Below are 12763 nucleotides of genomic sequence, written 5' to 3' on the forward strand. Positions count from 1 at the left end.
AGAAGCGATACAGTGATATTTAATTCTTTAATCCTTATCTGAAATATGTTGCTTTTGGGCTACGCTTTGGCTATGTTTTCTCACAAGATCATTGCTAAAGCAAAAAATATTTTCTGGACAAAGTCAAAAATAAAATGAGATGAACCTGACACCCCAACACACACTGTGTTTGCTAGGGTTAAAAGTGCACTGGGTAGTTTTGAAAATTCAAACTTATTATTTAACAATACTATTAAGATAATGCTACGGTCTCAGCAATATTTATTTGCTGTACAGTATTTCCATAGCTGGATAAACAAGATGTTCTCTAAGGAGAGTAAGGTGTTTAAAAGCTAGAAAAGGGGCTGCCTAGAAGGGTCCTGCAAATACAAAATAAAACAGTATCAAATTTTGTTGTTCTATTCCGACAGTTTGTCTGTTCGTGGTTCTTTAATCGTGAAAATCAATGAAGGAAGATATTTCTCTTACGATTAAACTGTCTTCCCCAAAGCTACATAATACACCTTTAAAGTTAAACCAAATAGCTGTGGTTTGAATTGTGGCCCTTCTGAGGAGTAATAAAAAATGTTAACAGGTTGTTTTGATTTTAAGAAATTATTGTAAATACCAGTTTCTTTTTCTTAGAAGATGAATGCAGCAACATACTGTCTCACATTCATCTATTTATATTTTCTTGTGTAGCATCTCACTAGGTTAGAGTGTGAGAGAATATGTGAATACATTATCTTAATTCTACTTTAATGAAACGTGACATGTTGGCTGTTAAGGCTGTCCAAACATGAAAATGTATAGTCCTTTAATCAACCCTCCATCTTTTCTCACATTGGTGACTGTTTGTAGTTATACTTCAGTGTTATGATGACATGTCAGTCTCTTATTTAATCATTCTAAGATGGTGCAATGCCAGTAAAAACATGATTGCAAAACCGATTAGACCGTAAATCTCCAAAGGTAAGCTGCACTTACTGTAAACAACACGGATCACTGTTTGTATAATATCTGACGACCTCTCCTGGTCATTGAGAGAATTGCAAACATCAGTGGCACAAACAGCTCAAACAGTTAAAAAATACAATCCTTTATTCAACATATACAATATTACATGTCTGTTTGTGAATAATTTTACCGACCATAGTAATGGTGATGTTGCATTTAAAGCCTAGAGAAAGGTGAAAAAAAATCAGAAAAAGGTGTGTTGTAAAAAAAAAAGTACATAAAATGTGTCTCGTTGTCGAATAATAGAAAATAATACCCCTTTAAAAAATATATTTACAATAAATCCAATGGTGATACAAAACAGCTTCCGTGCTGTTAGACTATGTACAATTATGTGTCAGTGTGCAGATAATAAATGCTCATTCTATTTAAGTTAAATGTGCTTACACAACAGCTAATGTGCTTTGGTATGAGCATGTTTCCAATATTTCCCTTTTTTCATACTAAAAGAACACCAGTGCCTTTTTCTGTTCTCACCAACTTTCTGTGGCTTTGGTCATGATGGAAAAACCCGTAAGTGCAATTAAAAAAAGAACAGAATGAAATACGGGATAAGAGGATGAGTAACTGTGCTATGCTAGATTTTCCTTTCTGCATGACGATGGGGGATTTATACAATAATGATTAAAACCCTGTGTGTGAAGAACAGCCTGTGAATTTCCCATTAATTATTCTGTTGTAGAAATGTCTGAAAACATTTATGAGCTGAACATAACAGAGAGAAAAAAATACCCTGATAAAATAGTTTCCTTTATGGGGCCTCATAGTTTGAGGCAGTAGAAATAAGGCAGATGAAAATCAGGCTCTACAAAAAGAAAATAGCCTTGGGTGCGAGCCAGTCTAGACAATACTGCTGAAAGTCATATGGTTTTAATATAATGCAGTGACTGTGTGAGTCATTAGCTCGATATATGCTAATGATATGCACCTTGTGCTGTTGGATTGTGGTGCAAAATGCCTTCAGGCATTTTCAATCTTTTTGTCCCCGTTTCGTCCTGGTGTCTCGGCGTCCCGGCGTCTAGACGTCCCGCTTGAGTTTTTCAATGCTGAAGTCACTGTCGTGGTCCAGTTTGGAAAGCGTCTTCCTCACCCGCAGGGCTGTGAGGCGGGCTTGTGGGCTCTGGTACCAACACTCTTTCATGATCTTCACAATGGCTGTAAGGATCTATGAGAAACGGATACAAATGTAAAATACAGCTTGGTCAACACTATTGTGTGTCCTGTAGAGTACGTGCCCAACATACACATGCGTACATAATTAAGTGTGTATGTTTATGTGTTTCGTATCTGCCAAAACCCTTTCTCCCGCTGAGCTCCCGCTTGGTAATTTCTCCTGTTGATCTCCCCATTTCCTAGTGATAGGTCTCAGTTTCTGTGTGGGATATGTGTCATGGTACCTGGCAACCCAACATGATGGCAGAGCTAAGAATGCGCAAACGACCCTGCCTGACAGTTCGCAACTGAAAATGGATGAAACCGTTCCCAAGAAGAAGAAATGCGCATCCAAATTGCACTCAGCTTGCCTCACATCAGACAGACTACTCAACTTGTTTCACTTTTTCCACACTAATACTCAGAATCAGTCAACACGTTAGAGTGGACAGAAACCTTCCCCATTATCTGCCTCCTGTCTCACATGCCCATTTTGCCTCCACTCTACAGACTGCTTTCAGATGGTCATCCTGGAAATGATGTTGACTTAACACATTTAAAAAAAATCTATTTTACTGTGACCTATGAATTTAAGACTCGTTAAAAGTCCTTTTACTCTCACATCCTTATATTTATTCAATGAATCCATGGTGTAGAGTTATTTGGGGGCAGGGGCATTGTGGGTAGGCAATTTGCCCCTGAAACCCAGAAAATCTCCTTCTTTTTCACAGTGTAATGTTGGCAGGTATGGTGTTTGAGTGTAAAGCTCAGAAGTGGTTATAGCCTTCAGTAAGATTTTTGCAGCCCTGAAAAATATAATTGCACTTACGTGTGTGTGTGTGTGTGTGTGTGTGTGTGTGTGTGTGTGTGCAGATCATGGTGTGTCAATGTGTTATCAGATGGCTTACAGGATGGGAATGGAGCCTGTTGTGCAGACTGGGCCTCTGCTGGTCGACACACACCACCTTCTTCATCTCCTCAAAGCTAGGATCTAATGGCACCAGGTCAAAGAAGGGAGGACGGTACTCTTCCACGATCCCTAAAACGATACGAAAAGTCCTGTCTTCAGAATGAAATGTTAAATATTTTATGAAAAGTCACTGTCAACCTCATGAAAAGATAACAATTAAAACCCTTATTTGTGAATGTACTCTTCATACATGTACAGAACGAACATCTTTTCCTTAAACCAGACTTGCTATAGCACACTTGATTGAGATCGTCTGTAAAGGGAGTTTTGTAAAGTATGTTTGACTAAACAGAGGGGAGAAAGATAAGAAAACCCCAGAGACTACACTGGCATGGAGATTTGCAAGGCCTGCTGAGTGTGTGTGTGTGTGTGTGTGTGCGTGTGTGTGTGTGTGTGTGTGTGTGTGTGATTGTTTGTGTGAGAACAGACACAAAGTTATGAAAGTCTATCCATCTGGACTTAATGTGTTTGTGCATGGATGTGTGCTTCTTGCATCCACAAACTGTGTGCACGGACATCTGGACTATGTACAAGTGAGTGCTGACACCAGATAAGACTGTTTATAATTACTGCAGTGCTAATCATGAGAGAGGATAGTAGAGACAAACACAGACCAAGAAAACACTGGAGTGCTGAGAGACATGGGACTAACTACTTCTTACGTATACTCTACCAGAGCCAGGTAGACGTGACAAAGAAAGCATATTATTAATATGAAGTGCCTCAGCCTGGACACATCAGGTACCATTTTCTTTCTTAAGTTTAAATAGATACAAACTAGAACATCTCTGCAAATGACAGTAGAGGCACAGCATTTTGCTAGGCTGACGTCTTCTTACCATTGACAATGGTCCTTCGGCTAATTTCCCAGAAGACCAGGCCCAGTGCCCAGATGTCAGTTTGCTTGTAGGACTCAAAGACATCCGTACGAATAGTCTCATCCAGCACCTCAGGGGCCATGTAGCGCTTGGTTCCCACACGAGGGTTGTTGCCCACGTCGAGGTAGTCATGGGACTGAGAGTGTATGACAGCCAAACCTAGAAAAAAAGAAGACATAGACGCAAATGATCCAAATCAGTGTGATGTTGTTGTTTTGACTCGGGACATTAATTGAAACCATCAGCAGAAGTTGGAATCAATGTTATCAATGAAGTTGAAGGAGTAAAACATTAAATGTACCTCTTTTTTTTACTGTTTTCAATTGAGCATGTCAAAAAGGATTGGCAAATTATTAATTGTCTCAACACTTTTGGAATTGGGGGTTGTACAACTAGAAGTCGAGCAGATTAAGAATAAAGTGATTTCTCTGTCCAAAACCCTCACCTAGATCAGCAATGCAGCATTGTCCATTCCGCTTTACCAGGATGTTTCGGCTTTTCAGGTCTCTGTGGGCGATGGCTGGCTTCTCCTGGGAGCTGACAATCTCAGTGTGGAGGTGGACCAGGCCACAGGCCACAGACAGGCACATCCTCAGGCAGCTCTCGGGCTCCAAGCTGCTGTACTGCAGGAAGTCGTAGAGTGAGCCCAGCTCATGAAAGTGGGTGACGAGCCACAGCTGGGTGCTGGAATTCTTGGATGTCATGTCAGAGGCGATGAAACCTAAAGCCAGAATAGATGATGTCAGTATCTTTTGTCTGTTTGAACCTTCCTCTTCATCACTTGAATATTTCCTCTGAACATCAATCTGCTGTCATACCCAGTATGTTGTCGTGTCGCAGCTGTACTGTATTGTAGATCTCTGTCTCTCTGAACCAGGACTGCTCGTCCCTGGAGGAGAAGATCTTGACAGCCACACTTTCCCCCATCCAAGTTCCCCTCCACACTTCCCCATACCTGCCTTTACCTGAAAACAGAGGGACACATTACACAACTGTGAAGTAATACACAAAACAGGGTGAGAAAGCAGCAGTGGTGAGGAAGGAGACTGACCGACACATTCCACAAGTGAGATTTGTCTGGCCATAGTCCTCTGGACCAGATAGGGCAGCCCTGTCCCACTCCCTGATGTACAAAACTCATCATAGATTTCCTGTAGAAAGCGACAGAAATATTCAATATGTGATTAAACTCAAAAACTTGAACATCTTTTAATAGGATCATGTCAAAAATCAAATCAAATCTCTTACGCCATATGTTGGGTCATCTCCACTGGGGACCTTGAGCATGGTCACATCATGATCTTCAGCATTTTTCAGTCTGCAGTGTGCACGTCTGAAGCGCAGGAACAACACCAGGCCACACACACTGATAGTCACGATGAACAGCAGCAAAGACACAGCGATCCACAACTCCGGACGGCTGAGATCTGGGGGCGTTGTCGTTGTGACTCCATCTGGACAAATGTACACATTTACACACATTTTTTAAATTGAAACCAGTCTACAACATTTCAATACACTGGAGGGAAGAGGTTTTATTTTGGAATTCCTTTAAAAAAAGAAGAGAACAGGACATTCAGTGCATCATCAGTCCCAAAAAAAGAAAATTCCCACATTATCAATTTGCTCTAACTGACCACAAGGGGGAACAGTTACTCTCCAGAGGGAAGCTTTGAATGCCATCAGTACAAAGTGATACAGGATGTGCACTCAGTAGTGGGTTGAGCCTCAGAGGACTAAGTAACTCTAAACCACGAGGCTCCATACCACAGTTTAATGGATGTGATGTTAAATACTGTAAGGCAATGGCTTTGGATACTAACTAATGTTTGGAGGTGGTGTGGTGACGGAGTTGCAGTAATTCTCTCTGCAGCAGTGGATGAAGAATTTTGGAATGGAGGCGTAGCACTGCTCCCTGTGGTTATTTATGAAACAGCCCCTCTCCTCAAAGCCTTGAACCCAGGAGTAGAAGCAGTAGTTTCCTCTGCAAGTTCCATTCACACATGTGCGTTTGGCATTCTCACATGTGCACAGGAGATTCCCACCGTCCTCAGAATCTGAAGCACAGGGAAATACACAGAGAGTGTTGAAACAAACAAACACACACACACACACGCACACACACACACACACACACACACACACACACACACACACACACTCAATAACCATTACCTCCACTATAACAATTTTTTGAAGAGGGATCAGTCCTGTAGTCATGAATGATCTCATGCTTCTTGTTTTACAGTGTTTTATTATATCATATTACAGTCTGTGTCTTATATTGTCCGTCTGCCTTTTCTTGAACATATTTATTATTGAGTTTATATTGTCTCTTGTGTATTTGTTGTTGAGTTTTATATATTTTCAAGGCCCATCTAGGGAGAGGAATTGAAAATTAGCTTAGGCTATAAATGCTGTGCTGTGTGGCATGAGTTTATGCTACATACTTGTGTCTATCAATAAAAGCAAGAATCACCATCACAAATTTTAAAAGGGACTATTAGTTGAAAATGGTTAAAGCTGCATTGTGTGAGCAACACAGACATCCAAATAAAGACCTGTTTTGTTTGTCTGACATTCCTGAGCCTTTTAGCTGAGGTTTGGTCCACCAAATCTACCTGAGTTGACATTCCATTGTCCTCACTAGCTACTTGTTTACTTTGACTCTACATTTCTTGCCAGGTAGGTGGTTTATGCTATGCCGGTCTGGGCTTGTTTGAAACAGCTGCCTATTGTTTTGCACTGGAGGGATGGTGAGAACCGTTGGACTCATTGTACCATCTTGGTGCGAGCTGGAGAACCAAACCAAGGTGTTTAAGACTGCTAGGGAGCCCTTCACTTTAGAGTCATGTGATTCAGTTGCAGTATCGAAAGGTTCCTTTAATTGAACGAAACAAAGAGACAATTAACTCACCTGCATGGATAGCAGAGATCCACAGAAGTGTCCCAGCTAACACCAGTGAAAGCAGAGCTGAGCTTCCCATCTCTGTGAAACAGGAACAAAACAATGACAGCTTATATAATTAAATGATGATAAGACAATTAGCGTTGTCTCTTAATTAGGAGCTGTCATAATGAAGAATCAGACCTCAGGGTATTATGGAAAAATAAAGCAATTTTCTTGACATTTTAACAGCTATGTGATTGAAAAGCACAGACTGCAACTTAATAGCAGTGTCCATGAGGAGTCGAGCAGTGGTTAAAGCCCGAGCTCTTTGGCAGAGGAAGCTATGAGGTCAAAGACAACAGTCCAAGGGCCCAGCCTGTCTGCCTGTGCTGTAATTGCATTGGGTGGGAAAAGGGGGCTTAGGGGAAGGAGTCTGTAACAGCACTCCAGAGTGTTTGTGTGTGTGTGCTGAGGTTGTGTGTGGCGCTGGGCTACCCAGGCTCCAGGCCTGTCGACTCCTCGACTGCTCCTTTCGCAGAGTAAATATTGATGGCTACGCTTCCTGCCATTGAGCGGCCCCACCCGGCTGGCCGGCGAGACTCAGGCCTGCTCATTGTTTGGGGCTGCATTACTGAGGGTCACGCAAGAAGGACGGCCATCACACACAAGTCAACCTCTGTCACTGTTGAAGCAGACTCTGGTCTGTAACTAGACAGCCAGGTGAGGTTAGACATTTTACAGTAAACAGATATTAAAAGGAGTTGTTTCTTTTGAGTACAGGTAATTTTTTGAAGCATAAAACTCCCTATGTCACTTTGTTTGTCACCAAGGAATTATATAAACAAGAAAAATGGTGATTATTCACCATGCTTTTACCTTTATGTCAACAAAAGCAAACAAACACACAATAACACAAGTGTCCACATAAACCCGGAGGTCTTTTAAGGTCTTTCCTCACCATTGTGTAGCCTGTCTTGGAAAGTTGTTGTTTAAGAGTAACAAGCAGTTTAGCTGGCTAAGTGGTAAGGGACCATTTGCTTTTATCAGATTCTGGATTTAAAAGGGCCTGCTGGAAGGTTGGTTTGATTTTGAGCATCTAAAAAGAAATTAGTAATTAGTATATATAAATGTATTTTTCTTTTATCAATTTCACTGCATATTTTTAAATATATTTTTGCTACTAGTTACTGGTTACCCCCCCCCCCCCCCAAAAAAAAAAGTACAAAGCAACAAATGTAATCATTGTTAAGCCATATATATCGCTTATAGTTTTCAATGTATGCCATTTATATAGTACTATAGTGGTCCTAGCTTGCATTACTGCGTAACCCTAACCCTGTAAAAAAATATTTTTAAAAATGGAACACAGCCATTGTGCCAGCTTCTAGAGAGGTCCGGAGATACATGTTGACCGTGGAGACATTTGTAGAGAACTGGAAGGATTTTGAAGTTTATCCTGAAATGAACAGAAAGTAGTAAATATCTGCGCAGCTGCACTTTGAATTTTTTTGTAAACAGGATATGTTGTCTTGAGAGATCCCTAGAGGTATGGTCATCCAGCTAGCACCAATCACTGTCTACCTCAGAGTGGGATGGGAAAAGTCTAATTTGGAGATGGTTCTGAGTTAGAAGAAACTGAACCTGACAATGTAAAAACTTAGATCACCATTTAATATAACACCCTTGTTCTTGGCATGTATTCTGATGTAGATAGAAAGATTATACTGTATGCTTACGGAAAACAATTTACAGCGGCAAGACACGCGACAATTGATAAACTGAAAAATAAGGGAAAACTTCGAATTGGATTCAACTGGGAAAGTTAGACGGCTATCGCTTGCTGTACATGAGTCGCACAGCTTGTTTTATCATAATCGTCAAGTATACTTATAGAAATAGTTCTACTTCATGTCGCTCACCCTTGAACTGCACACATCTGGCAGTGGAACTTGCTCATGTCAGCATGAAACTACGGATATCCTCTTGTAGTTATGATTCATCTAGCTTGATGTATTTAAGTACAAACTACAGGAAGCATTACCTTAGTGTGTCAAATGTCACTGAAGAGGAGGCTGTTTGCATGTCTGTATTTCTATTGATATGAAAGGTGTCTGCCATTCTTATCAAAGGGTCATATCAAATGTGACATTTCTGCTAGATTATGTTTAAGACATTTCAAACAACAAATCTGATTAAAATGTCTAACAAGCTATCTTTAGGCCCCAGCTTCAACTCCAAGGATGAGAGCTCACTCTCGGCTCTAACTCGCTGAAACCACAAGCCATATTTTACCAACAGAGAAGAGCACTTCCTGTGTCATGCAGCCTACATGGCTGTGGTGGTTAATCTGCGGGTCCAGCGGATGAATAGCCTAAACAAAACTCCACCCACAGAAAGAAATTGTGCAACACGACTGTGTCTTATTCCCCCAGCTATCGTTTTTATCATCCAAATGGTCCCGAAAAAGGAGAGAACAGCAATCATGTCCTCCATCGTCGGCATCCTGATTTCCTGACTTTAGGCCGAGGAACACTTCCTCTCTCCTGTTTGTCTCCATTCTGTCCAAAGCTACACCCTCGTGACCCAAGGGGAAAAGATCCATTGTCATCTCTTCCTCTCATCTACAGAACTCGGACTCAGGAGGCAGATCTCTCATTCCATCTGGATGACTGTGTGGTTATAGCTGTGGATGGTGGGGGCATGGCATAGCACAGCAGCCTCCCACAGCCCCTCCACTGGGGCCTCATCATTTCGAAAAGCCCTATAACTCTTTCTCTTGAAAGTTACTTTGAGCAGTGTTACGGTAAAGGCTGCTATCATGTGGTTTGAATGGCAGATTATCACATTCAGATCTTTAATGACATAGCCAGACATTTTAAAACTCTTGTGTGTGTGTTTTAAGTGGTTAAAACCTAAACCTGTAATCCTGTGATTGTGACCGTCTGCTAGTTACAGCGACAGACTGATTGTATCTTCATTTCACAGACAAAGCCAGGCTTGGCAGGCTTTATGGCTCAGTTGCTGTCTGCATGCTCTCACATGCATACCTACAATGAATGCATGTCTGGTGAAGAAAAAGGACAAATATACCCTGCATACTGTGTGTTTTAATTGGTCTTTGCTTCCAAAGAAGAAGAAGCAGAAACAACTCTTGATGTCATGTACCAACAATAGCAATCCACCTGAGAAGAGCCCATGCGACTTCCATCATGTCCTATAACATTACCTAATTACCTCATGAGCTAAAGGGCAATGTCTTCCCTATGTGTTTGTGTGTTTATACAGGGACCAGAAATACATATAAGATTGCATTCATAGGCTACAGGAAATATGCTAATTCTGCACAGAGGTATGAACTTTTCACCCCAGCATGCTGTGAAAGATGGATCTTGCCACAAAGTACATACCAGTGGTGGAGGAAGTATTCAGATCTTTTACTTTACAACTTACAGTGCTGCAGCAAAATCTTTGTTAAGTAAAAATGCATTTATTATCATATCATGACCAAATGTGCTGCTTAAGGTATCAAAAGTACTTGCAGCATAATGACCTTTCAGTTAGCATTGATATTATATCATTATCACGATATGAGACTATATATATATATATATATATGGACTTAGATTTTGGATATTGTTCTGTTGCTATATAGCTTAAGTGTTGTCTTTGCCTGGTTTTAAAGGTTGCATCACTGTAATGTTATGTCATTTTCTTAACCGTTTGATTTGCCGTAATACTTGTTTTTAGCCACTTTTTCATTACATCCACATTACTGATGATTATTTATAAAAATATACTACTATTATATCAGTGGATAGTCTTTTTACATGAACACATACCATAAAAAATGGACACTTTTCCCATTTAAAACAACAACAACAAAAAAGATCAGGATATGCATTGAGCGTGATATTATAGTTATTAAACTTCTCAGTCCTCCCTAGTAGACAAGCATCTGTTTTAAATGGTGACACTGCTTCTACATTACTTTAAAAGCATCTTTGGCATCTGTACAAAATGCTAATATCAGCCAGTTTATCAGCTTCATCCATTTATCAGTCCAACTTTTTGTAACTATGGCTGTAGGATAAATGTAGTAGAGTACTGGCCTGTGAAATGTGGCAGACCAGAAGTTAGTTAGTTAGTTAGACCATAAGGTAATACTAACGTTAAATAAGGAATACTTCGACATTGTGTTGTACTTGAGTAGGCTTAATGTAGCAGCAGAGATCAATACATGTAATTTATAATGACCTGATGCTGATACTGATATTGGGAAAATTCTGATATAGACATGTTTTTTGTGCACAGAATATGTACAAAAACACACATTATTTGCAATGATCTCTTAAACGTTGTTACCGAACACTTGGTAAAACAAAGATACGTATGTAATGGAGGCTACAGATATTTTACAGAAAAACAATAACTTTATTATCCATGATGACATCAATGCAAGGCATCAGTTAACTTCACTGGGAATTAAATCATTATTAAGTATTGCTCAATTATGCTCTGTAAAGAAAGTCCTGCATTCAAAATGTAACTTAACTATAATTATAAAAATGTTGGCATCAAGATTTACTTTTTTTTTTATTATTATTATCTTATTTTAGTCATTGATGCATTGATGTGATCACCACTTTAATGTTGCAGCTGGTAGAAGCTGAGCTTCTACATACTTTCCAGACAGCTAAGTATCTGAATAGTTCATGATAGACCAGAATGTATTAGATAATTATATATTTCGAACGATTCATTTCGTGCAGTGGAGTGACTAGAAGAAGGACGAGGTAAGGACATAGTCAAGTAAAGCCAAGTATAATCAAATACAGCCTATTCTACTTGAGTAAAATACTTGAGTAAATCTACTTAGTTACACTCCATCACTGATTATAGATGCACTGATTATCTGAACCATCGTCACCACGAGGCAAAAGCTGCACAACCTTCATCTTTAAGATAAAAATGATCTGACACGATTGTTGATTTTGTCTGTTCATTTGTCTTCGGGCCACTTCTTGACACCTGTTGGTTCACATCTGGAAACACGTGGAGTGATGTAAGGCACCATTAAGGTGACTTTCCCGTTCAATGTTAGCTATTATTATTGATAGCTATGCGACTTAAGCTAGTTAGCTAGTCATCACCAGAAGAGAAAGAGAAAAAAAAAACAGAAGAAGAAAGTCGTGTTTCAGAGCCTACCTGTTTTCTGCTGCTCGCCTTTTAACTTGACAGCCGCACGTCTCCCATATCACAACCAGCTTGCAGGGTCCCTCCGTGGCCGAAGAAAGTCGAGTAGAAGTAAGGGTTTAAACCAGAAGCGGCTCCATTTGAGAGCTGAAGTTAAGTTACTCTTCAATGGCAGATGCTTCATCCGCAGACAGCTCGCATCCTTTCCTGCTTCGGAAAGAAGACGACCAACCGTCGTTCCTGGGGGGGAAAGTCCGCCCGCAGTTTTTCAATCTCTGCTCCGAAAAAGTTAAAAACTCCCCACTCGTTCAAGTGAATCTCTGTGAAAATGAAAGTTTAAAAGAAGAGTGTAGGAAAGAAAAGCCTGGCGGCTGTGTCCCGACAGGACGACAAACAGCCGGGTGTAGCCTATCTCATCTGAGTCCAAATCTGCGCTGATAACCGACAACACTACGAATCACCGTCGTCGGTCTGGAACCAGATCAGACTCCTTCCGCTTCACGAGTGAAGGCTTCCTTCAAGTTCTCTCACATTAAGTAAGTACGCGTCTTTTGTTGCTGTCTGTGGCCCCGATCTGAAGTCGAGATTACATTTTTTTTAAATAGTATACAGTTTTGTCCCACCCCTTATTGTCCCGTACTGAGTCTGCTCTGCCTGGAATGTGTTCTCATAGCGGTTTTCCTG

The 12763-nt window shown here is 40.5% G+C and overlaps 1 protein-coding gene across 1 annotated transcript; it reads right to left on the bottom strand.

The window, feature by feature from the left end:
• Window positions 1–1057: 1057 nt before the first annotated feature.
• acvrl1 (activin A receptor like type 1) lies at window positions 1058–12763 on the bottom strand. The gene is made up of 10 exons (XM_030422511.1): window positions 12092–12763; window positions 6914–6985; window positions 5820–6053; window positions 5245–5450; window positions 5048–5147; window positions 4815–4961; window positions 4442–4717; window positions 3958–4155; window positions 3057–3187; window positions 1058–2161 (listed from the first exon to the last, which is right to left on the bottom strand). Exons 2-10 carry the CDS (start codon window positions 6981–6983, stop codon window positions 2015–2017), a joined length of 1509 nt encoding a protein of 502 aa, XP_030278371.1. The 5' UTR covers window positions 6984–6985; window positions 12092–12763; the 3' UTR covers window positions 1058–2014.

This window comes from Sparus aurata, chromosome 7 (genome assembly GCF_900880675.1).
Source record: "Sparus aurata chromosome 7, fSpaAur1.1, whole genome shotgun sequence".
Classification (NCBI taxonomy): domain Eukaryota; kingdom Metazoa; phylum Chordata; class Actinopteri; order Spariformes; family Sparidae; genus Sparus; species Sparus aurata.

Bases quoted from the DNA above. Each gene is read 5' to 3' on its own strand.
- acvrl1 (XM_030422511.1), bottom strand. From the start codon at position 6,983: ATGGGAAGCTCAGCTCTGCTTTCACTGGTGTTAGCTGGGACACTTCTG. The intron at 4,156-4,441 runs GTGAGGGTTTTG...CTTTTTTTCTAG, and splicing joins ATGCTGCATTGCTGATCTAG to GTTTGGCTGTCATACACTCT. The intron at 3,188-3,957 runs GTAAGAAGACGT...GTATCGTTTTAG, and splicing joins CCGAAGGACCATTGTCAATG to GGATCGTGGAAGAGTACCGT.